General features: G+C 44.0%; 1 protein-coding gene across 3 annotated transcripts in view; it reads left to right on the forward strand.

Annotated features, from left to right (window-relative positions):
* The window catches only part of EGLN1 (egl-9 family hypoxia inducible factor 1), a 164,414-nt gene that overhangs the window by 73,732 nt on the left and 65,031 nt on the right, over nucleotides 1-25,651 (forward strand). For all 3 annotated transcript variants that reach the window (XM_033938533.1, XM_033938535.1, XM_033938534.1), the window contains exon 3: nucleotides 8,944-9,080. In XM_033938533.1, the coding sequence (XP_033794424.1) occupies nucleotides 8,944-9,080 (137 nt within the window). The remainder of the gene's footprint in view (nucleotides 1-8,943; nucleotides 9,081-25,651) is intronic.

Below are 25,651 nucleotides of genomic sequence, written 5' to 3' on the forward strand. Positions count from 1 at the left end.
GAGAAAACGAAGGTGAGGGGAAGGGAGGTAGATGACCCAACATGGGGAAGAGATGCCCAGATCGTGGCAATCAGGAGGAAGAAGGGAGGGGCCTGCTGGACCGCGCATTCGCGAGGAAGGCTGTTGACTGGGAGGAGTGGGAAGGGAGGCAACGCGCAGCAGATACTTTACTGCGGGGACAAGGCCATTTATTGCTCCACGGAGCGGTTAATGACCTTGTCCCCTTACCCACGGCTACCAATCAGTTTTTTCACCCCGTTCCTGTGGGTTACCAGCTGTTTTCGGATCCTGTGGCTGTTCCTGATTTTCATGCAGCCAGAATGAGCGGCAGTTCTATAACGATGAGCAACATTGAAATCCAACTGGCAAACTTATAAGCCCTATTATTACCCTTGAAGAAGCCCTTTAGTGCGAAACGGACTGGGCCTCCATCGGGTGATTAAGATAAGTACTTTCACAGTTCTTTCATTTAGCCAGAAGAAAATGATATAAATTAGAAATATACACTTGCTGGTCATTTAACTCTCATCAATGAGAATGAAGAAATAGTAAAAATTGATTCACAATCACATTATTTATTTAACAATTCATTACAAAAGTATTAAAAAAGATTAAAATTCAATTAAAAACAAAAATATATATTCAAGGGTTTTTGACCAATGATGATACCCAACCCCGAAACGTTTGTGACTTATTGATTGCATTCAAGGGGTATTTTGAGGTCTTTTTTCCCTTGATTTAAATCACATTATATACACAACAAGTGGTCCAGTTTATGCTGAGATAGCCATAAGAAGCTAGAATGCCTAAGCTAAAACACCCAGTGCAGGCAGGCTAGAACATGAGATAAGTTAGGTCTGCAGCTAAACATAATTCAGCATTTTATTAAAAAGAAAACTTAGTTCAACACTTAGGAAAACCAGTCCCAGACTCCTTCAGTCCCCCCTTTCAGGCTAGTGGAATGAAGGTGGAAGGAGACGAGCCTGATAAAGTTCAAGAAGGAGGAAGGTCAGGATCAGTAATAGGGACTGGTCGATACTTGGGAAGCGCAAGGGCCATAGCAGCAGTGGAATGGTCAACAGCAGAGTAATCAGTTCGGTGGAGCAGCTTTATGGCTAAGGGGACCACATGGGCAGGCAGCAAAGGAGCAGAGAAGACAGGGCGGCAACCAGCAAGAGATGGTCTTCATTGCTGAACCAGAGGGCAACCAGGAGCCGAAGGTTCCAGAGAGCCAGTCTCCAGTAAGGCCACGCCAGATCTGGACAGAACATGAGCCAGCTTGGTGATACGATCCACAACTTTCTCAATCACTTTACCATCATCATCAAGTTCAAGGCAGCAGTTGGAGAGGTTGAATTTGCCATAGGCACTACCTTCTGTCTAGAGCACAGTTCTTCAACCGCCGGTCCGTGGACCGGTGTCGGTCCGCAGAAAATTTCTGCCGGTCCGCGCAGGGCCGGCGAGATCAAGTCGGCAGTTAAATTTCCTGCCGACTTTGGTTCCTGCAGACTGCGGTTCCTGCTGATTAATGTTCCTCCCAGCCTCAGCCGATTAAGATAGGCTGCCAACGTCGGGGCCTTCCCTCTGTGAGTCTCGCCTGTTTGGAAACAGGAAGTTGAAACAAAATAGGCGGGACTCAGAGAGTGAAGGTCCCGACGTCGGCAGCGTGTCTTGATCGCCACCCCTGCCGAGTTGCTGAAGAAGGCCGCGGGGAAGTTGCGATTAGACCGGAGAGAGCTGCAGATTCAGGTGCAGGTGGAGGGAGATGGTCAGCGTGTGCGAACAAGATCCTGGGGAGCCTTCACAGTGGCTGTCTCCCCTCCCACCAGCTCTCCAATTTGCCAGGGCAGTGATTTACCGGCAACTTCCTGCAGGCAAGTACCGAGAGCTGCTGGAAGGGGAGGAAGCCACTGTAGGAGGCTGGGAAGGTGCTGGAAAAGGGAGAGCTGTTACTGGACTTGAAGGGAGTTAGAAGGAGAGATGCTGCTGGGAGGGGAGGAGGGAAAGGGATGGGAAGAAAGTTAATGTTGGATAGAGGGAGGAGGGAAGGGAGAAGAAGGAGAGATGCTGCTGGAAGGGGAGGAGGGAAAGGGATGGGAAGAGAGTTACTGTTGAATAGAGGGAGGAGGGAAGGGAGAAGAAAGAGATATGCTGCTGGGAGGGGAGGGGGGAAAGGGATGGGAAGAGAGGTAATGTTGGATAGAAGGAGGAGGGAAGGGAGAAGAAGGAGAGGAGCTGCTGGGAGGGAGGAGGGAAAGGGATGGGAAGAGAGTTAATGTTGGATAGAGGGAGGAGGGAAGGGAGAAGGAAAAAAAGGAAGGAGGGTAGGGAGAAAGAAAAAAGGAAGGAAACAGCTGGCAGGGAGATTACAGGAGGGGAAGGGGGTCAGAGTGGAATGGAGAGATCAGATGAGAGAAAGGGGAGAGAGAGGAATGAGAAAGTAGAGAGACATTGATGCTGGAAAGGGGGTCAGCAGAGAAATGAGAGAAGGGATAAAGATGCTAGATCTGGTGTAGGAGAGATAAAAATGTAGAAGGCCGTGAAGCTGGAATGAATGATGTAAAAAGGAGAGAGGAGGATGGACAAGGAAGAGGGGCATAGAAAGAAGTCAGATACATATGGAAGGGGGAGAGGGCAGACATTGGATGGAACGGACAGATGCTGGAAGAAAAAGAGTAAACAGAAGATGAAAGCAGAAACCAGAGACAACAAAAGGTAGAAAAAAATAATTTTATTTCTATTTTGTCATTAGAATATATCAGATTTGAATTATATATCCTGCTAGAGACATAACTGGGGACTGCAGTATTCTGTTAGCATGCTATTTCTATGTAGCATTCTATAAGAACTTGGCTTGTTCAGTTTTCTTGATAGTAGAGGGGATATATGTGAAGGGGAGGGGAGACAGGGGTTTTGTTGGTCCGTGCTCTGTATATTTGTATTTATAAAATCACAATTGTTCAGAATATTGTTTCTTTTTATACTTTAATAAAATACTTTCAATATAAAATCATAATTGCGGCTTGTGCAGATGGGATCAGATGGTTTGCGGGGACCGAGCTCGTGGAGATGGGGCGTAAACGGGGTTTTTAAATTTTAGTCCTAGTAGTTTGCCGGTCCACAAAATAATTCTTTTATTTCTGCCGGTCCACGGGTGTAAAAAGGTTGAAGAACACTGGTCTAGAGCTAGGCAGTTCTGATAGATAGATAGTGCGCATTTTAGCATTCGCTCTGCCAATGGTACTCAAAGCTCGGGTGGTCTCATTAGTTATCAGTTCGAGTTCAGCTTGTAGACGAATAATGCAGTTCAGCATATAGATTGGGGTCTGATAGCCCCAGGTGTCATCCTCAGCCCATGTGGTAGGTCCATAAGCAGTGATGATCCGTTCTGCAGGACAGTCATCTCCTCATTCACCTATTTTAAGGGAATTAGTGGCAGTAGACCGCTTTTGGCGACCCCTGTTGTCGAATACAGGGGCTCCCAGGTGTTCACCAGCGGTAACAGGAAGAAGCTGGGGCGGATCATGCCAAGTACACATGTACCAGTCCAGTTAGCAGTCAACCAAGAGTAGGCAAACAGATCACAGAGCCAATATCGACCATCAGGAGATGACCATCATTCATAATAAGTTTCATTGAGCAGTGTCTGAAGGGCGCTGAAGACAGTGGGAAGCAACAATGGAGGTTCACAAGGTCCATCGTGAAGGTCGTAGATCTGAAGTAAAAGTGAGGTTCTGTGAAGTCAGGTTTAACATGTCCAGCTGCTTTGCCTCCCATGTCCACTGTTCTCCCATACCAGACCCTCCACATACAAAACAATTGCTAACGTTAAGAGTCTGGCCTATAGTTTTAGAAAACTGTATAGACAGATTTCTAGTGATTACAGGAATATCAATATCTACTTTCATAATTTCATAAAACTGGGGAAACACCACAGAGTGATAGACAGGAGCACGTGGGCGGGATACAATACGGACATATACAACAGTACCTGGGTCTCACCTTTTACCATCAATATACAATGCCATGCGGCCTCTGGCCTTCTGGACTTGGACATTGGCATTCCAGTTATGAGGGTCAGTGATAGTGAAAACCATGGGATTGCAGTAGCCTGTAGTACACAAGGGGCCAGAGCTAGGACCTAAAGTAAATGATGCAGAGGGGGTATTAGGGATATTTGTGTGGGTTATTATAGGTAGCCCACGAGACACATTCCTATAAAGGACAGGCTCCACTATTAGTGAAGGTTTCCTCATAGGGGCATTTATTAAAGGCATCAGGTTATACAGACATGTATACTTAGCACATTTGGTATAATGCTGTCAATCTAGGGAGCCACACAAAACTGTATTAGGGGTAGTACCATGACCTTGAGCAACATCAAATAACACACATGCATCAAAATACAAAAACACTGGGCGAATGAGGTCTACAATAAGAGTCCGGTTGATAAGTGGACCCTCAACATTATCAATTCAGATTTCTGCCCACTTTTAAACTTCATCACCAGTAGGTTGAAACAGATAATACCCTCTGATGTGTGACACTTTTTGTACTTAACTCCATCATGCAAACATCAGGCAAAGGGGCTAGGGGCACTTATTAAGTACAATAGGAAAGAACTACAGAAAAAAAAGCATAAGGCAGTGAGGCAACACAAATATCAGATATATATAAGACAAAAGGCCCCTACAATGCTAACATAAGAAGCTCATTTTTCTTTCAGGCACAACATAGAAAACTTCAAACAATTATACTCAAGACACTTGCTAAAGACATTGGTGAACCACAGGCAGTCAATTAAACTCAAACACTTGTAAAGAATTATATTCAGAACATCTGCTAAGTACAGTGGTAAATATTCAGAACTTTTTGAGGTCTTAAAAAGCTTCAGCTGAAGATCTGTGTTGCAGTGGAACCAAGTTTCATGTCCAGACACGTTGACAACTGTAAGACAAGAAATTAGGACAGTAAAAGGACCTTTCCATCTAGGTTTCAGGGGGTCTGACTCCAAGTTTTAGTCATACTGTATTTCCAGGGACATACCCATGGACTTGTGTAGCTATCGGTAGTGGGGACCTTTTCAGGACCCATTTGTGAAGCTCTTGAAGGGCTTTAGCTAAAGATTGGATCTGACTCTGGAAGATATCTGATCCCAGAGTAGCAAAAGAACCAGGGTCTGGGTTCATGATGGGCGATAGGCGGCCAAACATGAGCTGAAATGAGGACAGTCCAGTGAGTTTTGACAGGGTACACCTGATCTGAAAAAGAACAGAAGGCAACAAGATAGGCCAGGGCAGATTGGTTTCTTCAATTCGTTTGATGAGAAGAGTCTTAAGGGTTCTGTTCATCCTTTCAGCTCTGGGGGTGATAAGCAGCATATAATTTCCATTCAATTTGGAGGGCCTGAGCAGTTTGTTGTACGACATCAGCAATGAAGACAAGGCCGTTGTCGCTGCCTATAGAAATGGGGAGACTGAAGCACGGAATTATATCATTCAGGAGGTGTTTAGTTACTTCCCTGGTGCGTCCAGTGCAAGTAGGGAAGGCTTTGACCCATCTAGTCAGGGTGTCTCTGAAGACTAGGAGGTGACTGAGGGAACGGAAAGTGGGCATGTGGGTAAAATCTACAGATAGGACCTGCATCGAATATGTTCCAATGGGTTGGTGTCCAAGAGGTGGCAGTCGTCTGATTGGGGAATTTGTTCTAGAACTGACAACACACTGTCGCATTGTATACCGGACTAGCTGATCAAGGTGATTGATAAAGAAATGTCTCTTGAGAGTCATTTTCATAGCTGGTTCTCCAGAGTGCGCCAGATCATGCCATCTTTTTACAATCGTGAGGGCCAGGTGTTGAGGAATGAATATGAGGGTACGCGCTGTACTTGCGTTTAAAGTATTAGTGTGTGGGTCTGGATTGGCACTTGAATTGGCGCATATTTGTATCCACCCCCCTTTCAGGACAGACTGGCCCAAAAGAATGTGGGCCCAAGTCTGTTCCTGAGAAGTGTACTGGGGTGTAAGGGTGTCCAGAAAAGGAATGATGGCGTACAGAGGAGCCGAAGGAGGGGGGCAGAGGCTGGCAGCTCGGGCTGTGCGGTCGGCAAGGGCATTGCCGCGTGAGATGAGATCAGTGACACGATGGTGGGCTCGACAGTGCATAACCGCAACACGGAAGGGCAATTTGACGGCCTTGAGGAGGTCAAGAATGAGGGGAGCTTGATGGATCAGGCGGCCGGAGGCTGTAACGAACCCTCAATGTTTCCAGATGGCCCTATGGAAATGCAAGGTAAGGACAGCATATTTGGAGTAAGTGTATATGTTGCAAGACTGAGAGACAGAGTGGCACAGGGCAGAAGGGAGGGCATACAGCTCAGCTTCTTGGGCAGAAATGCCAGAGGGCAGGGGGCCCATGAGTGAAGGGGAAGTGGCAGAGACTACTGCATAACCAGCGATATGGGCATCAGAAGGGGTGACAGACAAACTGCCATCTGTGAAAAGAGTGAGATTAGGGTCCCGGAGTGGGATATCAGTGAGACCAGGACGGGAAGAATAAACTAAGTCAAAGGTGTCAAGGCAGTTGTGCGCGACCGGCTGGAAGGAAACGGGAAGGAGAGTGGAGGGGTCAAGGAGGGAAGAGACAACAAGAGACACCTGAGGGTTTTCGCAAAGAAGGGTTTGGTATTTAAGGAGGCGTTCGTTCCTGAGCCATAGGGAGCCTTTATGTTCTAGAAGAGAGGTCACACGGTGTGGGACAAAGAGATCAATATGTTGGCCAAAAGTGAGTTTATTAGCGTGCTGTAAGAGATCTGTTACGGTGGCAATTGCCCAAAGGCAGGGAGGCCACCCGGCAGCAACAGGATCCAATTGTCGAGAGAGATAGGCAATGGGCTAGAACATGAGATAAGTTAGGTCTGCGGCGATTTGCATGCGACGGTTTCCCTGTCTCTACAAGGAGCCTGCAGTGGATCCTGGCAGAGCTGCTTCAGAAAACATGGGAGACTTATCAGATAAGAGCAGGGAAGGGGTGCTGCTGGACAGGAGGGAGGTTAAAGGAAGGGAGAAAGGCTACTGCTGAACAGGGAGAGCAGGGAAGGGGTGCTGCTGGACAGGAGGAGGTAAAAGGAAGGGAGAAGGAGTGCTGCTGGTCAGGGGGGAGCAGGTTCCTCTATGCATTTCTGCCAATCCCTCTCATTTTCAAGATCAAGCATAAATCAGCCACCATGATCCTAATAGCTTCTTGGCAGCCCAGACAACCTTGGTTTTCCTTTCTACTTCATCTGAGTGACAAGGATCCAATTCCTTTACAAATCTTTCCATCTCTGCTCACTCAGAGTCAAGTATCTGCAATCACTGCACCTGACCGCTTGGTACCTCTCAGTCTGACTTCAGCAGATATTAATCTTTCTGACTCAGTACAAGCCATTATAGCTGCTTCCAGAAAACTTTCTACTCAGCAATGCTATCAGCAGAAGTGTACACGCTTCAATTCGTGGTGTACTCTTCATGACCAAGATGCTTCCTCCTCTTCTCTTCCTTCAGTATTGGATTATCTTCTCCATTTATCCAATTCTGGACTGAAAACTACTTTGGTCAAGGTTTGCCTTAGTGCTATTAGCGCTTTCCATATTCCTGTCAACAATAAACCTCTGGCCACTCATCCTCTTGTTTCCAGGTTTATGAAAGGGCTTTTCAACGCCAAACCTCCGCTCAAGCCACCTCCAGTTGTCTGGGATCTTAATGCAGTCCTAGCCAGTTTGATGAAACCACCATTTGAACCACTAGCATCTCCTCATCCTAAGTTTCTCACTTGGAAAGTGGTCTTCTTGATTTTGGTCACTTCCGCCCGTCAAATGAGTGAACTTCAAGCATTGGTTTCTGACCCACCATACACAGTATTTCATTATGACAAGGTGGTTCTGGGGGACCAATTCTAAATCCTTCCAAAAATAGTCATGGAATTTCATCTAAATCAATCCATTGTGCTTCCAGTCATCTTCCCAAAGTCTCATTCTCATCCTGGAGAAACGACTCTTCATACATTGGACTGTAAGCTTGCCTTGGTTTACTGCATACAATGGACTAAACCACACAGGACTTCACCTCAACTGTTCATCTCTTTTGATCCTAACAGACTGGGCCAGCCTGTCACCAAGAGAACTATTTCCACAAGGCTAGCAGCCTGTATTTTCTTCTGCTATGCAGCTCAAGGGTGTTTACAGCAAGATCCGAGCTATGGCAGCATCAGTAGCTTTCTTACTTCTACTCTCATTGATTAAATTTGCAAAGCAACTACCTGGTCCTCAATTCACACATTCACATCTCACTACTGTCTAGAATCCTATTCCAAACAGTATTACAGAATCTATTTTCTTCTTAATGGCCAATTCTCCCTCCTATTACAGTAAGCTAGGGAGTCCCACAAGTGAGAATATCCTGCCTATTTGTCCTAGGATAAAGCACATTTATTTACCATAAAAGGTATTATCCGGGGACAGCAGGCAGATATTCTCACATCCCTTCCACCTCCCCTAGTTGGCTTCTTAGCTTGTTTACGGAACTGAGGTATCATGAGCCTGTGTTGGGTGAGAAGGCACTCACACATGTGTGGTGCAAGCATTTGTGAAGTCTCTAAAAACTTAAAGTACAAGTACACTTTTACATGGTCCGTACCAGGCCACCTAGATGACATCACCCACATGGGAGAATATCTGCCTTCTGTCCCTGGATAACACCTGTTACAGTAAGTAACTGTGCTATTTCACCTTTCTTGTATCTCTCTTCATTCTCCATATCTTTTTTTTTTTTTTTTAGCAGGTAAGTTGATAGTCTGGGAATGTTCCTGAAAACCAGCTCAAAATACTTTGCTGCATTTCAGTTTTGGTTGAGGCTTGTTGACTTTCAGGTATTAATGGTAATAGGTGATCTCTTCTTTCTTAGGTAAATGGAGGCATTCTTAGAATATTTCCAGAAGGCAAAGCGCAATTTGCTGATATTGAACCAAAATTTGATAGACTACTGTTTTTCTGGTCAGACCGTCGAAATCCTCATGAAGTTCAACCTGCTTTTGCTACAAGGTAAGATTTACCTCTTATTTAAATTGAAGCCAGACAACAGTCTCCCACCTACTAAAATTCTGTTTTAAGTTTGTTTGTTTTTTTTACTTTTAGTGAAGCCATTTTTGAGTTGTTCTTTGGCGCTAAAAAGCTGCCACAGCAGCCATCTTGGATTTCCCAGTTTTTTTCAAAGTTCTCCAGATCCTTTAAATCACTTTGTTTTGCCTCAAAAGTGGCAGGGATGGAGTCCTTTGGGCTCTTTTATCCCTAATTCATACCAAATTTGCACTGGATTGACACCAGAGAAGTGCCCTTGTGCTATGTGCTTAGCGCCCCCTCCCCCAAACACCTTTTGGTCTCTAGGGCTAAGGAACCTTTGGGGAGCCTGTCGCCCTGGAGAAAATCCCTCTTGGAACCCTGTACCAGCAGCGTACCTAAGCATAGGAGCATGAAAACCGTGGAGCCCAAGAGACGCAAGGTGGAGTTACTTACAGGGTCTCCCTGATGCCTAGTAAAGTCTTTTATCCTGAATTTATTAATTTGATGTGGAGAGCTTATTTGTATAGCTGGGATCCTCATGTGAGGTCTGGCAGCAAACCAGGGGTTGCACAGGAAAGCTTAGGCTCCCAGAGTGTATCAGGGTCATTGGCAAACATGACCAGGATCCTGTGGACCTTTCTGACAGGGACTCATAAGGTGAGGGTTCAGGCTGTATGCCTTTGCTGGCATGGAGTAAGTCTTCCTTGCTGGCTATATAGGGTCGAAAACAGGAGCAAGTGCGCAGGAAGCTGTGGTAGCCCTTGACCAAGGGGAGGATCCCACAGTATGCCAGCTGTTTAAGCCTTCAGTGCTATTAGAGCTTATCATTGACTCCCTCTGGAAGTTAGTTAGAACCCCAGCAGACACCATCCGCTCAGTGATCTATCCTAAATGGAGAAAGAGCTCAGCCCACATCTTTTCCCTGGCATCCTGATATGCGCGTGTTAGTCATGGAGAATTGGGATATTCCTGAGGGCTCTTTAAAGGTTGCCAAAACAATATCTAGCCTGTAGCCTATGACACAGGAGTGTCATCAGATGTTTGCTCAGCCTAAGGTGGATTCCTTGGTTGCTCAAGTAATCAGGTACATTTCTCTGCCAAGTGAGGGCATAGTATTAAAGGATATGCAGGATCGCAGAGTGGATGTGAGCCTAAAGAGGCAATTTGAGGCGCTGCCCTTAGGAATTAAAGCAGCTGCAGCACCCTCATTTGTGGCACATGCTTGTCATACCATGATGTATGGGCTCACCCTGGCAGAGAATGAGCCTTTGCCCCAGCTCATTTTAGCAGGGGTGGATTATATTCCATCTCTCAAACTTATTAATGCAATGAGGTTGAGTATTTTTACAGTAACTGCTCCCTCCCTTTGGAATTCTGTTCCTAACTATTTACGTGTGGAATCTTCTTTGAATCCATTTAAAACAAAGTTAAAAACATTTCTATTTGTCGATGCCTTTGAAACCTAAGTGTCCTTGAAAGGGCAAAACAGGATGTTCTCTTAACACAGCAACCCTTCCCAGTGTACTTTCCTTAAATGTCCTCTTCTTTTCTATAATGTTGTAGTTTCAACCTTTTTTCCATGTGTCCTGAGTAGTGGCGCTGGCTGGCTGGTAGGGGGCGCTATAAAGCTGTTATGGAATGGATAGTGTGCAGGACATGTTTGTGGAGTATGTTGTAGATTTCTCTACATATGATGCCCCCTTTTCGTGTGGTTCTGGGTAAATCTAGTTAGAGGCATAGGTGAAAGTTAAAGCCAAGCCCACGCCCAATAGAAACTTATGAAAAGTTGGTACAGAAATATAAACAACTCTGAATATGGATTGCATCCATGGCCAGAAAAACACTACAGATAAGGAAAAACATAATAATATTCTCTATGTATTTTGCTATTAAGCCAGATCATAGAGGAATCCGGTATTAGAGATACATAACACTTAAAGAGTATTAATAATTCCATTTTGTATTAGTCTGCCTCCATTTTGTTTCTGTTCTTTTTTGTGCCTGTTCCTTGGTCTAAAGGATTCGTGCTAAAAGATCCTCATGGCCTAATTGATAACAGATGTTTTTGAGCTTGTTAGTTTGAAGCATATCTACTTTTACATTCCAATGCTGGGTATAGAAAAAAATAAGTATCAAATATGAATGAAAATATGTCGTGTGATTTATGAATGTTTGGGGCCCTGAATGCGTATGAGAAGCTGTTTGATAATGAATGGGAATGTATATTAAACAGAATTGGTTTTGAAAACAATATTTTTATATATTTTAAACCTGAAGAAATCCTGAGAAAACAACATCTGCAATTTGGACTCTCTGACCTTTAAGCTAGGCAATTCTCTCTACACTGTGACATTCCAGGAGGCCTGTTGGCTGTTTCAGGGCTCCTTTAAGCCCATATTAGGAAATTCTCAGTAAGGGGGGGTCTGGGTCTTTTCTTTTCTTGTGTGTGTCAGTGAAATTTGAAGCTGTCAGCATTACTGAGTCTTGGTTAGAAAGCTGGTTTAAGCTAAACTGTTAAAGAATTACTGAGAAAAAAAAAGTGTTCACAAAAATATGATTTGTAAAACTTTTTTTGAGCCTGGCAACTGTGTTAAAAGAAATTTCTTTGTTCAAACCTAAGGACGGCCTCTGTTGGCTGATTGGTTGACAGGTGTGATGTCATACTAGGCACTGCAAAAGTATATAAGTGAACTTGGTGGCAGGTTTTTCCCTGAAACCATGTATTGCTTCAGGAGAGATGCAATTTTCACGCCTGATGGGTCTCCATCACACATATGCCTTTTGATACAAAAATGTACAGTTAATATTAATAAACAATATTGGACTGGTAATATATGTGCAATTGTCATTATTCCTGGGCAACTAAGGGCAGGATTTGGTAAGTTACCCTGTTCAGTCCCTATTTGTCCTTGGTTAAAACATCCTTGGATGTACTAACCACCCCTAAAGATGTCTATTTTAAATTTGTACTATTGTCAATATATGTTTTTTTACTGAAATTGTACAACGCCTAGAAGTCGGATTAGGTGGTATAAGACATTTTAAATAAACTTGAAAACTTGATATCAGAGTCATGAGCAAAGTCTCAGCTTATTCGATTTCAGCCTGGGAGATTCTATCTCCAAGACTACTCTCAGCAGACTCCCTTTCTAAGAACAAATGTTGTTCAGAAAGGGTCTGGACAATTTGATGGCCAGTGTGATAGATTGCCAGATAGTATATTTGCCTGACAGTAGACATGGGGGTCCTATATAGAATTGCATCTGTTCATTATAGAATTGCATCTGTCCGTCTAACCCCACCTAACCACCCCGATTCTCCCTGCTGCGATCAGCTCGGCAGCAACTGCAGCAGCAGAGAACCCACGAACATCCCGCCCCTGTGAAGTTGGATGACAGGATGCCACCCCCCACTGAAGCATCCCCACTTCCCCCCAAAAGCATCTGCTGACAGGAGAGCTCAATCCCTCCTGTCGGAACCCACAAGACCCCACCCCACCCAACCACAATACGCAGGAGGCATGCCCACTCCCTCCTGCCAGAACACCCTTCCCGAAACACCCACACACCTGGCAACTGACTGACCCTCAACCTCCCCCGCCCCCGTACCTTGCAAACAGGAGGTATATACCCTCCGGCCGGCAGGCCCGCCACTGGAAAATGGCGGGTCTTGCCCTTCCAGGTGCATTATTAGTCCAATAAAAAAAATCACCTTATTTCATTTATGTTTTATTTTATTTCTATATATCATCATTTTAGGGTAATGCTGTGAACACATCGTAACTTCCTTCTTAAAATGGTATCCTATTTCTATCTTAACTAACTGCCATAATTTTCTTCCAAATCTCATGCTCATAAGACTAGATCAGGGGTGCCCACACTTTTTGGGCTTGCGAGCTACTTTTAAAATGACCAAATCAAAATGATCTACCAACAATAAAATTTTTAAAATACACAAAGCACACTGTACGCAGAGAAAATGTTAATTATCATTTATATTCCAGGGATTTTTCAAAGAGGTCAATACAGATGATGACTCTATGCACTGTCACCTCAGTAACAACCATACAAAAATAGACAAATATACCCCCCTCTCTTTTTACTAAACCGCGATAGCAGTTTTTAGCACAGGGAGCTACGCTGAATGCCCTGCGCTGCTCTCAACGCTCAAAGACTCCCTGCACTAAAAACCACTATTGCGATTTAGTAAAAGGGGGCCATAGTGCAAAATATAGACAGCAGATATAAATTCTCAAAATGGACACATTTTGATCACTAAATTGAAAATAAAATCATTTTTTCTACCTTTGTTGTCTGGTGATTTCATGAGTCTCTGGTTGCACTTTCTTCTTCTGACTGTGCATCCAATATTTCTTCCCTGCTTTCAGCCTGTATGCTTCCTTTCCTCTAGTCCTCATTCCCTCTCCCAACTCTCTCCCTGCCCTTTCTTTCTCCCTGCTTCTCTTTCTTTATTTCTCTCTTCATGCTCCCTTTCTTTCTTTGTTTCCCTTCTTTCCTTTTGTCTCCCTGCCTTCCCCCTTTCTTTCTTTCTCCCTGCCCTCCCACAAACCACTGCCACCGCCATCAAGGAACAGGCCTCCAAGCACCGCCACCCCAAGCTCTCCCTGCAGAAGCATCAGGCCGACCAGCATTCCTCGCCCCGATGTCAATTCTGCTGTCGGAGAGGAAGTTCCGGGCCAGCCAATCACTGCCTGGCTGGCCCGGAGCTTCCTCTCCGATGACAGAATTGACGTTGGGGAGAGGCAGGCTGATCGGCCTGGTAGATTGTGAAGGCAACGCGAGTCTAGAGCTCCGCGATCGACTCACTTTGCCTTCGGGATCTACCGATCGATCACGATCAACGTGTTGGGCACCCCTGCTCTAGATATTTAGATTGTATGATGTTATTTTATGTCTCTTATTTTGTTTGCTTTGTACCATCCTAAAAATCTCTTTTCATGAAAATGACTTAAATTTTTTTATAAACAACTAAAAGGTCAACCCATCAGGCTTGCATTGCTGTAACTAAACATTAATAATAATTTCATTTATTTTTCCATTTTCTTATCCAAACAAAACAGCAAAGCAACTTCCACAAATATAATAATTGTAACCTTCTTGATAATACATCACAATTCCCACTGAGATCATTATTCTGCCTCATGGAATTTTATCCTTGAGTAGTAGTATTTTGGCCCTCCTTTATATGTCACATTCTGAATTTATCATTGTCCTCAGGTGTTGTCTCTGATAGTTTAAAGGAGGCATCATTACTTCAATTTGTAAAAAAGGCAGACAAAATCAATCTGATTATCAAAACTTTAAACCCATTTCAAATTTTTTTTTTTTTCACAAAAACATTAGAAAAAGTCATCCTGGCCCAGTTGAATGACTTGAGACAAAGTTTTTCATACACATCAGTCAGGTTACAGAAATAATCATAATACTGTACTGAATATTTTGTTGCTAGATATTGTTGGTGACATTCTGGTAAAAATGGGAAAAGGGTTGAATGTGTGGTGGATCCAGCTCGATTTGAACAGTAATTATCACACGACATTGGTGGCTAGACTCCGTGAAATTAGTATAGGATCCACAGTACTAAGTTAGTTTATATCTTATTTTTCCAATCTTGTTCTGTGTATTGGAAAAATTAATTATCTGCCAAGGGCAAATTAATATCTAATGTCCCTCAGGGATCCTTGTTATCCTCAATTTTTTAAAATTGTGCCTTTGGTTGAGATACTTGATACTTGGGGGATTAATTTTCATTTCTATGCTGATGACATTCAGTTACTTTTCTTCCTAGATGATGAGCAAGAATTAGCTATCAGAGTTCTTAATAGTAAGTTTAGTCAATTAAGTAATTGGTTATATGATTACAATTTGGTACTTAATATTGAAAAAACATTAGCAATGTTGATTTTCATACTCAGAACACATAGAGAGTATTTCCAGAAATTTAAGGCACAAGGGTACAACTTTCTCCTACTATATCTGTTTTGGGTGTTCACTGTGATTTCAACTTATGTTTCAGTTCTCAAATTAACCATGTTATGAACATAAGAATTGCCGCTGCTGGGTCAGACCAGTGGTACATCGTGCCCAGCAGTCCGCTCACGTGGCGGCCCTTAGGTCAAAGACCAGTGCCCTAACTGAGACTAGCCTTACCTGCATACGTTCTGGTTCAGCAGGAACTTATCTAACTTTGTGTTGAATCCCTGGAGGGTGTTTTCCCTTATAACAGCCTCCGGAAGAGCGTTCCAGTTTTCTACCACTCTCTGGGTGGAGAAGAACTTCCTTACATTTGTATGGAATCTATCCCCTTTTAACTTTAGAGAGTGCCCTCTTGTTCTCTCTACCTTGGAGAGGGTGAACAACCTGTCTTTATTTACTAAGTCTATTCCCTTTGAAGGAGTCTGGGACTGGTTTTCCTAAGTGTTGAACTAAGTTTTCTCTTTAATAAAATGCTGAATTATGTTTAGCTGCAGACCTAACTTATCTCATGTTCTAGCCTGCCTGTACTGGGTGTTAGCGTGGACATTCTAACTTCTTATGGCTATCTCAGCATAAATGACATGTAACAGAAAGACTGCAGGGCCTAGATAAGTGACTTGCTAGTGACCTGCTAGTGTGAGCTGAGGACCAATGATTGTTAAGAAAAGTAACACGTGAAAAGTTTTTTCTAGAATTCAGTTGTATAGCCAGAAGAATGTATAAATATCTCTGTAACGTCCTAGTTTCGGCACTTCTGAAGCCAGCTTAGAGCTCGGGAGTCGCATACATATGCTAATAAACCATCTGTGCTTTCTTCAAGTCTCTAGGTTTTTTGGCTGCCCAAAGTGACCTTTCATTTGGCTTCCGAACAGGGACTTGAAGGTCTTTTGACCACCAGCAGTTCGATTGGTCACTTGTGTCTGGTCTGAGAACTGACCTGTCTGCTAAGACGGCTTAATTCCTCTTGGAATTTGTAGACCTCGTGGCTCTGGCCGGCTCAACTGATTAATCGAGTCCTGGCTTAAAGTACAGGTATCTGTCTGGGGTTGACCACCAAACATAAGAACATAAGAAGCGCCATCTCCGGATCAGACCTTCGGTCCATCAAGTCCGGCGATCCGCACACGCGGAGGCCCTGCCAGGTATACACCTGGTTTATTTTATAGCCAACCATACTTTATATGCCTCTCTCAAGGAGATATGCATCTAGTTTGCTTTTGAAGCCTAGGACTGTCGATTCTGCAATAATCTCCCCTGGGAGAGTATTCCAGATGCCAACCACTCTCTGTGTGAAGCAGAACTTTCTGACATTAGTCCTGAACTTGTCCCCCCTTAGCTTCATTTCATGTCCTCTTGTCCGTGTCAAATTGGACAATGTAAATAATCTTCTCTGCTCTATTTTGTCGATTCCTTTCAGTATTTTGAAGGTCTCGATCATATCCCCACGCAGTCTCCTTTTCTCAAGGGAGAACAATCCCAGTGTTTTAAGTCGATCCTCATATACCAGTTTCTCCATACCCTTCACTAGTTTGGTTGCTCGTCTCTGCACCCTCTCCAGCAGTTTTATATCCTTCTTTAGGTAGGGAGACCAATGTTGGACGCAGTATTCCAAGTGGGGTCTGACCATTGCCCTATAAAGCGGCATTATAACTTTCTCCAATCTACTCGAGATTCCTTTCTTTATCATGCCCAACATTCTATTTGCCTTCTTTGCCGCTGCCGCGCATTGTGCTGACGGCTTCAGGGTCCTATCTATCAGTACACCCAGATCCCTTTCTTGTACACTTTTTCCCAGACTTGCACCTGACATTCTGTACTCATATTCCTTATTCTTACTGCCTAAATGCATTACCTTGCATTTCTCCACGTTGAACTTCATCTGCCATTTCTCCGCCCATTTTTCTAACCGACACAAATCGCTTTGGAGTTCCTCACTATCCTCCTGCGATCTGATTGCCCGGCAGAGTTTTGTGTCATCTGCAAACTTGATGATCTCACTGGATGTTTCGTTTTCCAAGTCATTGATATAAATATTAAAAAGGATCGGTCCAAGTACTGAGCCCTGGGGTACACCACTAGTCACTATCTCCCAGTCGGAGAACTTCCCATTAATGCCCACTCTCTGCTTCCTGTTATCCAGCCATTTGCCTATCCATCTTTGTATATCTCCCTCTATGCCATGGCTTTGTAGTTTCCTGAGAAGTCTTTCGTGTGGAACTTTGTCGAACGCTTTCTGGAAGTCCAAGTATATTATGTCCACCGGCTTTCCACTATCAATTTGCTCGTTCACGGTCTCAAAGAATTGGAGTAAATTCGTCAAACACGATTTCCCTTTCCTGAATCCATGTTGACTGGGTTTCATCAAGTCGTGTGTGTCCAAGTGCTGAACTATGCTATCCTTGATCAGTGATTCAATCATCTTGCCTGGGACAGACGTAAGACTCACAGGTCTATAATTGCCCGGTTCTCCTCTCGATCCTTTTTTGAAAATTGGCGTGACGTTCGCTTTCTTCCAGTCGTCTGGTATCTGACCAGTTCTGATTGACAGGTTTGCAAGTTTTTGCAATAACTCTCCAATTTCAACCTTCAATTCCTTCAAGACTCTTGGGTGAATTTCATCCGGTCCAGGGGATTTGTCACTTTTAAGTTTGTCGATCTGGTAGTATATCTGATCTAAGTTCACTTCAACTGTGGTGAGGCTGTCCTCTATTTCTCCTGTAAACAGTTTCTCTGCTTCAGGTATTGTTGAGGTGTCCTCCTTCGTAAAGACGGACGCAAAGAAGGAATTTAGTTTGTCTGCGATCTGTTTATCTTCCTTGATGTACCCTTTTCTTCCCTTGTCGTCCAGGGGTCCCACTGCCTCTTTTGCAGGTTTTTTCCCCTTCACGTATCTAAAGAAGGGCTTGAAGTTTTTGGCCTCCCGGGCTATTTTTTCCTCATAGTCCTGTTTTGCATCCCTCACCGCCTTGTGACATTTCTTCTGTTCATCTTTATGTTTGTTCCAGGCTTCGGTTGTCTTTGTGCATTTCCATTTTTTGAAAGAGTCCTTCTTTTCTTTTATGGCTTCCTTCACCTGTATGGTAAGCCATGCCGGTTTTCCTTTGCCTTTAGTTCTCCGATCTTTAGAAATCCTCGGAATGTAGAGATCTTTCGCTTCTGCAATAGTATTTTTCAATAGGCACCATGCCTGATCTACTGTTTCAAGTTTGTCCACCATCTTCTCAAGTCGTTTTGTTACCATGGCTCTCATGCAATCGTATTTACCCTTTTTAAAGTTTAAGGTGGTGGTTAAGGTTTTGGCATGTTTCCCTTTCCCGATGTCCAGTTTAAAGTTGATTACATTGTGATCACTCGTTCCCAGTGGAGCCATGACTTCTACTTCTGTTATCGGTCCCGTGAGACCATTTAGGACCAAGTCCAAGGTGGCGTCGCCTCTTGTCGGCTCTTTTACCATTTGCTCCAGGAAGCAATCCCCTAGCACCTCCAGGAACTTTGCCTCCTTGCCGCAGTTGGAGGCTCCTAGTTTCCAGTCTATTCCTGGGAGATTGAAGTCTCCCAATATAACTACATTGCCTGTCTTGCATACTTGTTTGATTTCCTCCATCATTTCTGAATCAGTGTCTTCCGCCTGTCCTGGGGGACGATAGTAAAGGCCAATTTTTGTATCTGCGCCATTTTGACCAGGAATTTTGATCCAGAGGGACTCCAGCTTCTCTTTCCTGTCTGTTGTAATCATTCCAACAGAATCTATTCCTTCCTTAACATATAGGGCAATACCTCCACCTTTCTGCCCTTCTCGATCCCTTCTATATAGTTTGTATCCCTGTAGTACTGTGTCCCATTTGTTTTCTTCATTCCACCATGTTTCTGTTATGTTATGATCAATCCTCCTTTTTCTTTTCCCTTGCTCTAGTAAATGACTTGATCCATCATTGAAGTCGTGGGGAGGGATTCTAGAAACTGTTATTTTCTGATTGTGTAACTAAACTGAAGTCTGTTGTGTTTTGTGTGTTTGAGAGTGTCTGAGATGTCCTTGAGGACGAAGCGAGTGTGGACCTGTTACTACTGTGTTTCCCTAGTCCGGAGACGGGCAGGGCCAGGAATACAGGGAAGTGTTTCTGTCCTCCATTGCACAATGGGGGGATGTCAGTCTACCTATGGGGACCCCTTGATACAATGTTAGTTAATTTTAAAAAGGGATTTGGTTCTGATTATGGGACTACACTTAACAAATCAACCCTTATTCGTCTGTGCCAGTTAGAATGGCCGACGTTTGGTGTGGGCTGGCCTCCTCTGGCTCCCTGGAAGAGGACATAACCCGTCAGATTTTTATGCATTCTTTTGCTATCGGTTCTTCTTCCAGTCAGCCAATTTTGCATTCCAATGGGAAAACCCTTCCACTGGACAAACCTCCCAAGTAACCTGGACCCGTCTACCCCAGGGCTTTAAAACATAGCCCCACTCTATTCAACACCGCCCTTGCTTCAGACCTTGCCAGTTTCTTCCCTTCATCTGATTCCCAAGACCTGCAGTATTCCGGGTTCCTTATGAGTTCTGTCTGTCCAAATGTATCAGTGTAATTTCAAACTGTCAGTTGTTCAAAGAAGGAGGGGGGGAGTATCCCTCCTCCTCCTTTTGTGCTGATAAGGGCCATGAAGTTTTCAGCACTTCAAATTCAGTTTTCCTGAAACAGATAAGTAGGTTTAGATTTAAAATTTTGGCTATGTTATAAAATGTTTATGTATATTCAGAAATGAATGTAAACAAAAAATATGATTTCTGGAACTTATTCAATGCTAAAAAGAAGTTCTTTGTCCAAATTTAGAAGTTATTTGTCCAAATTTAGAAGTTATTTGTCCAAATTTAAAATTCTGAAAAGACTACATCTGTAATTTGATCTCTTTGATCTTTAAGCAACTCTCTCTCCTCTGTGAAATTCTGAAGGGAGGGGGAGTAAGTCTCTACTTAGACCTATGTTAATTGGGAAAAAAAAATAAAAAGGTTTAAAGTTGTGTGTATGGATTATCTTTTGTGAGTACAGTAAAACCTTGGTTTGGGAGCATAATTTGTTCCAGAAGCATGTAGTCCAGGGCACTCATGTACAAAAATATACATACTTGTATTGCAAGCCCTTGTTCGTTTGGAACAGTCACTGTACTCTTGCAGCGTCATAGAGAGAAGAACCATTGGTTCAGTTGTGATAATGTGATGCTTGTATACTGTATGTACGTGTATTGCAAGACGTTGCTGGTATATCAAGTTAAAATTTAATCAAATGTTTTGCTTGTCTTGTAGAACACTTGCAAACCAAGCTATTTGCAATCCAAAGTTTTACTGTATATTCCAATCTTTGTTTTGTATTTCTGTTTATAAATCATGTAAGCTTAGTATAACAATGTAACTTTTAGGTATAAGAATGTAATTTTTAGGAATGCTTTTGAATGGAAGTAAATATTTTTGTTAGTCAGATGATAGTGAAGGGACTGCTGCTTTAGAGAGCGCTTGTGTCAGACTACCCTGCTTAGTGGATGGACCGGGAGCTGCATTTTAGCTTAATTTTTACAAGTCATCTCTTTGGGGTAGGAACCTGATACAGATAGTGGGTCTGCCTTTTAAATTTTCCTGTGGCCATATTTACACTGATTCCAAGTATATCTTCCTCGTGTCATCTACCTTGGCTTTCAAATCTTCCAGGGTACCAGGTCCCTTCCTACACCCGTGTCCAGGCTGTCTGTAGTCTCCCTGTTCCTGACAATCGCAAAGCCCTGCGCACCTTCCTTGGTATTGTCGGATACTGTCGTATCTGGATCCTTGATTTCTCTACTATTGCCCGCCCTCTGTATGATGCCTTCCAAAACTTTTGACTCAGGCCCCTGCTCTCTGGCCCTTCTGCCCAAGCAGCTGAGCTGTATGCCCTCACTTCTGCCCTGCGATATTCTGCCTCTTTAGTCTTGCAACATCTACACTTGAGGCCATCAAATTGCCCTCCCATATTGCGGTTATGCACTGTCGAGCCCACCGTTGTGTCACTGATCTCGTCTCACTTGGCAATGCCCTTGCTGACCACACAGCCTGAGCTGCCAGCCTCTGCCCTCTCCTTCGAATCCTCTGTACACCCTCATTCCTTTTCTGGACACCCTTACACCCCAGTACACTTCTCAGGAACAGACTTGGGTCCACATTCTTTCGGGCCAGTCTGTCCTGAAAGAGGGGTGGACACACTGATACTTCAAACGCAAGCACAGCGGGTACCCTAGTCATTCCTCAACACCTGGCCCTCACGATTGTCAAAATATTATGGTCCGACAGTGTGTTGTCGGTTCTAGAATAAATCCCCCAATCAGATGACTGCCACCTCTTGGACACCAACCCATTGGAACACATTCGATACAGGTCCCATCTGTAGATTTTACCCACATGCCCATTTCCCGTTCCCTCAGTCACCTCCTAGTCTTCACAGACACCCTGAATAGATGAGTTGAAGCCTTCCTTACTTGCACTGAACGCGCCAGGGATGTAACCAAATACCTCCTGAAAGATATAATTCTGTGCTTCGGTCTCCTTGTTTCCATAGGCAGCAACAACGGCCCCGTCTTCATTGCTGGTGTCATACAACAAACTGCTCAAGCCCTCCGAATTGAATGGAAAGTATATGCTGCTTACCAGCCCCAGAGCTGAAAGGATGAACAGAATCTTTAAGACCCTTCTCACCAAACGAATTGAAGAAACCAATCTGCCCTGACCTATCTTGTTGCCTTCTGTTCTTTTTCAGATTAGATGCACCCCATCTAAACCCACTAAACAGTCCCCATTTCAGCTCATGTTCAGCCACCACCCATTGTAAATCCAGACCCTGGTTCCTTTGCTACTCTGGGATCAGATATCTTCCAGAGTCAGGTCCAATCCTTAGCTAAAGCTCTTTAGGAGCTCCACAAATGGGTCCTGGAAAGGGCCCCACCACCAATAGCTACACAAATCCATGGGTATGTCCCTGGAAATACAGTATGGCTGAAAACTTGGAAGTCGGATCCCCTGAAACCTAGATGGATAGGTCCTTTTACTGTCCTAATTTCTTCTCTTACAGTTGTCAAGGTGTCCGGACATGAAACTTGGTTCCACTAAAACACGGATCTTCAGCTGAAGCTTTCTAAGACCTCAAAAGTTCTGAATATTTACCACTGTACTTAGCAGGTGTTCTGAATATAATTCTTTACAAGTGTTTGAGTTTAATTGACTGCCTGTGGTTCACCACTGCCTTTAGCAAGTGACTTGAGTATAACTGTTTGAAGTTTTCTAAGTTGTGCCTGAAAGAAAAATGAGCTTCCTATGTTAGTATATATATATCTGATATTTGTGTTGCCCTCATTGCCTTATGTTTCTTTCTTCTGTATTTCTTTCCTATTGTACTTAATAAGGGCCCATAGTCCCTTTGCCTGATGTTTGTTTGCATGATGGAGTTAAGTACAGAAAGTGTCAAACAGGGTATTTTCTGTTTCCAACCTACTGGTGATGAAGTTTAAAAGTGGGCGGAAATCTGCATTGATAATGTTGAGGATCCACTTATCAAGTAGACTTTTATTGTAGACCCCACTCGCCCGGTGTCTTTGTATTTTGATACATGTGTGTTATTTGATGTTGCCCAGGGTCATGGTTTTGCCCCTACTACAGTTTTATGTGGCTCCCTAGACTGACAGTGTTATTATACCAAATGTGCTAAGTATATATGTCTGTATAACCTGATGCCTTTAAGAACTGCCCCTATGAGGAAACCTTCCCTTTATGGGAATGTGTCTCATGGGCCACCTTCAAGAACCCTCATAAATACCCAGCCAATACCCCCTCTGCCTCCCTTACTTTAGGTCCTAGCCATGGCCCCTTGTGTACTACAGGCTATTGTAATCCCATGGTTTTCACTATCGCTGACCCACATAACTGGAATGCCAATGTCCAAGTCCAGAAGGCCAGAGACCGCATGGCATTGTATATTGATGGTAAAAGATGAGACCCAGGTACTGATGTATATGTCCGTATTGTATCCTGCTCATGTGCTCCTGTCCATCACTCTGTGGTGTTTCCCCAGTTTTATGAAATTATAAAAGTAGATACTGATATTCCTGTAATCACTAGAAATCTGTTTATACAGTTTGCTAAAACTATAGGTCAGACTCTTAATGTTAGCAATTGTTTTGTATGAGGAGGGACTGGTATGGGAGAACAGTGGTCATGGGAGGCAAAGCAGCTGGACATGTTAAACCTGATTTCAGAGAACCTCACTTTTACGTCAGATCCACGACCTTCACGATGGGCCTTGCGAACCTCCATTGTTGCTTCCCACTGTCTTCAGCGCCCTTCAGACACTGCTTAATGAAACTTCCTATGAATGATGGTCAGCTCCTGATAGTTGATATTGGCTCTGTGATCTGTTTGCCTACTCTTGGTTGCTTGCTAACTAGACTGGTACATGTGTACTTTGCATGATCCGTCCCAGCTTCTTCCTGTTACCGCTGGCCGATGGTGAACACCTGGGAGCCCCTGTATTCAACACCAGGGGTCGCCAAAAGCGGTCTACTTCCAGTAATTCCCTTAAAATAGGTGAATGAGGAGATGACTGTCCTGCAGAACGGATCATCACTGCTTATGGACCTACCACATGGGCTGAGGATGACACCTGGGGCTATCAGACCCCAATCTATATGCTGAACTGCATTATTCGTCTACAAGCTGAACTCGAACTGATAACTAATGAGACCACCCGAGCTTTGAGTACCATTGGCAGAGCGAATGCTAAAATGCGCACTGCTATCTATCAGAACTGCCTAGCTCTAGACAGAAGGTAGTGCCTGTGGCAAATTCAACCTCTCCAACTGCTGCCTTGAACTTGAGTAAAGCGATTGAGGATGTTGTGGATCGTATCACCAAACTGGCTCATGTTCCTGTCCAGATCTGGCGTGACCTTACTTCAGACTGGCTCTCTGGTACCTTCGGCTCCTGGTTGCCCTCTGGTTCAGTAATGAAGACCATCTTGCTGGTTGCCGCCCTGTCTTCTCTACTCCTTTGCTGCCTGCCCTGTGTGGTCCCCATAGCCATAAAGCTGCCCCACTGAACTGTTGACTCTGCTGTTGACCGTTCCATTGCTGCTATGGCCCTTGCGCTTTCCCCCAAGTATCAACCAGTCCCTACAACTGATCCTGACTTTCCTCCTTCTTGAACTTTATCAGGCTCGTCTCCTTCCTACTTCATTCGACTAGCCTGAAAGGGGGGACTGAAGGAATCTGGGACTGGTTTTCCTAAGTGTTGAACTAAGTTTTCTCTTTAATAAAATGCTGAATTATGTTTAGCTGCAGACCTAACTTATCTCATATTCTAGCCTGCCTTTACTGGGTGTTAGCGTGGACATTCTAACTTCTTATGGCTATCTCAGCATAAAAGACATGTTACAGAAAGACTGCAGGGCCCAAATAAGTGACTTGCTAGTGACCTTCTAGTGTGAGCTGAGGACCAATGATTGTTAAGAAAAATAACACGTGAAAAGTTTTTTCTAGAATTCAGTTGTATAGCCAGAAGAATGTATAAATATCTCTGTAACGTCCTGGTTTCGGCATTTCTGAAACCAGCTTGGAGCTTGGGAGTCGCATACGTATGTTAATAAGCCATCTGTGCTTTCTTCAAGTCTCTAGGTTTTTTGGCTGCCCAAAGTGACCTTTCACCTTCATTATCTTGAATGTTTCGATCATGTCCCCTCTCAGTCTCCTCTTTTCAAGGGAGAAGAGGCCCAGTTTCTATAATCTCTCACTGTATGGCAACTCCTCCAGCTCCTTAACCATTTTAGTCGCTCTTCTCTGGACCCTTTCGAGTAGCACTTTGTCCTTCTTCATGTATGGCGACCAGTGCTGGATGCAGTATTCCAGGTGAGGGCATACCATGGCCCGGTACAGCGGCATGATAACCTTCTCCGATCTGTTTGTGATCCTCTTCTTAATCATTCCTAGCATTCTGTTCGCCCTTTTCACTGCCGCTGCACATTGTGCAGATGGTTTCATCGACTTGTCGACTGTACTCCCAAGTCTCTTTCCTGGGGTTCTCTCCAAGTACCGCACCGGACATCCTGTATTCGTGTATAAGATTTTTGTTACCGCCATGCATTACCTTACACTTATTTACGTTAAACCTCATTTGCCATATGGTGACCCATTTCTCAATCGTGTTTTTGTCATGTTGCAGGTCTTCGCAGTCCTCTTACGTCTTCACTACTCTGAATAACTTCATATCGTCGTGCAAATTTAATCACCTCACTCGTCGTACCAATTTCCAGGTCATTTGCTTTGACATGCAGCTTCTGATTAGTGAGGCCCGACTTTAGTATAGGAAGAGGTGTTCGGAGCATACAGCGAGTGATTTCCTTCACTCGCCGGCGCTCCGGCTGCCTTCTCCTATCTCCCCTGTCTAAAAACCGTATTCGTGTTTTTTTGACATTCGCAGGGGTTCCTGGAACAGAACCCCCGCGAATATCGGAGGAGTACTGTATTTCACCCTCGATTCCATAGCTTGCAATTTTTC

Source organism: Geotrypetes seraphini, chromosome 3 (genome assembly GCF_902459505.1).
Source record: "Geotrypetes seraphini chromosome 3, aGeoSer1.1, whole genome shotgun sequence".
Lineage (NCBI taxonomy): Eukaryota > Metazoa > Chordata > Amphibia > Gymnophiona > Dermophiidae > Geotrypetes > Geotrypetes seraphini.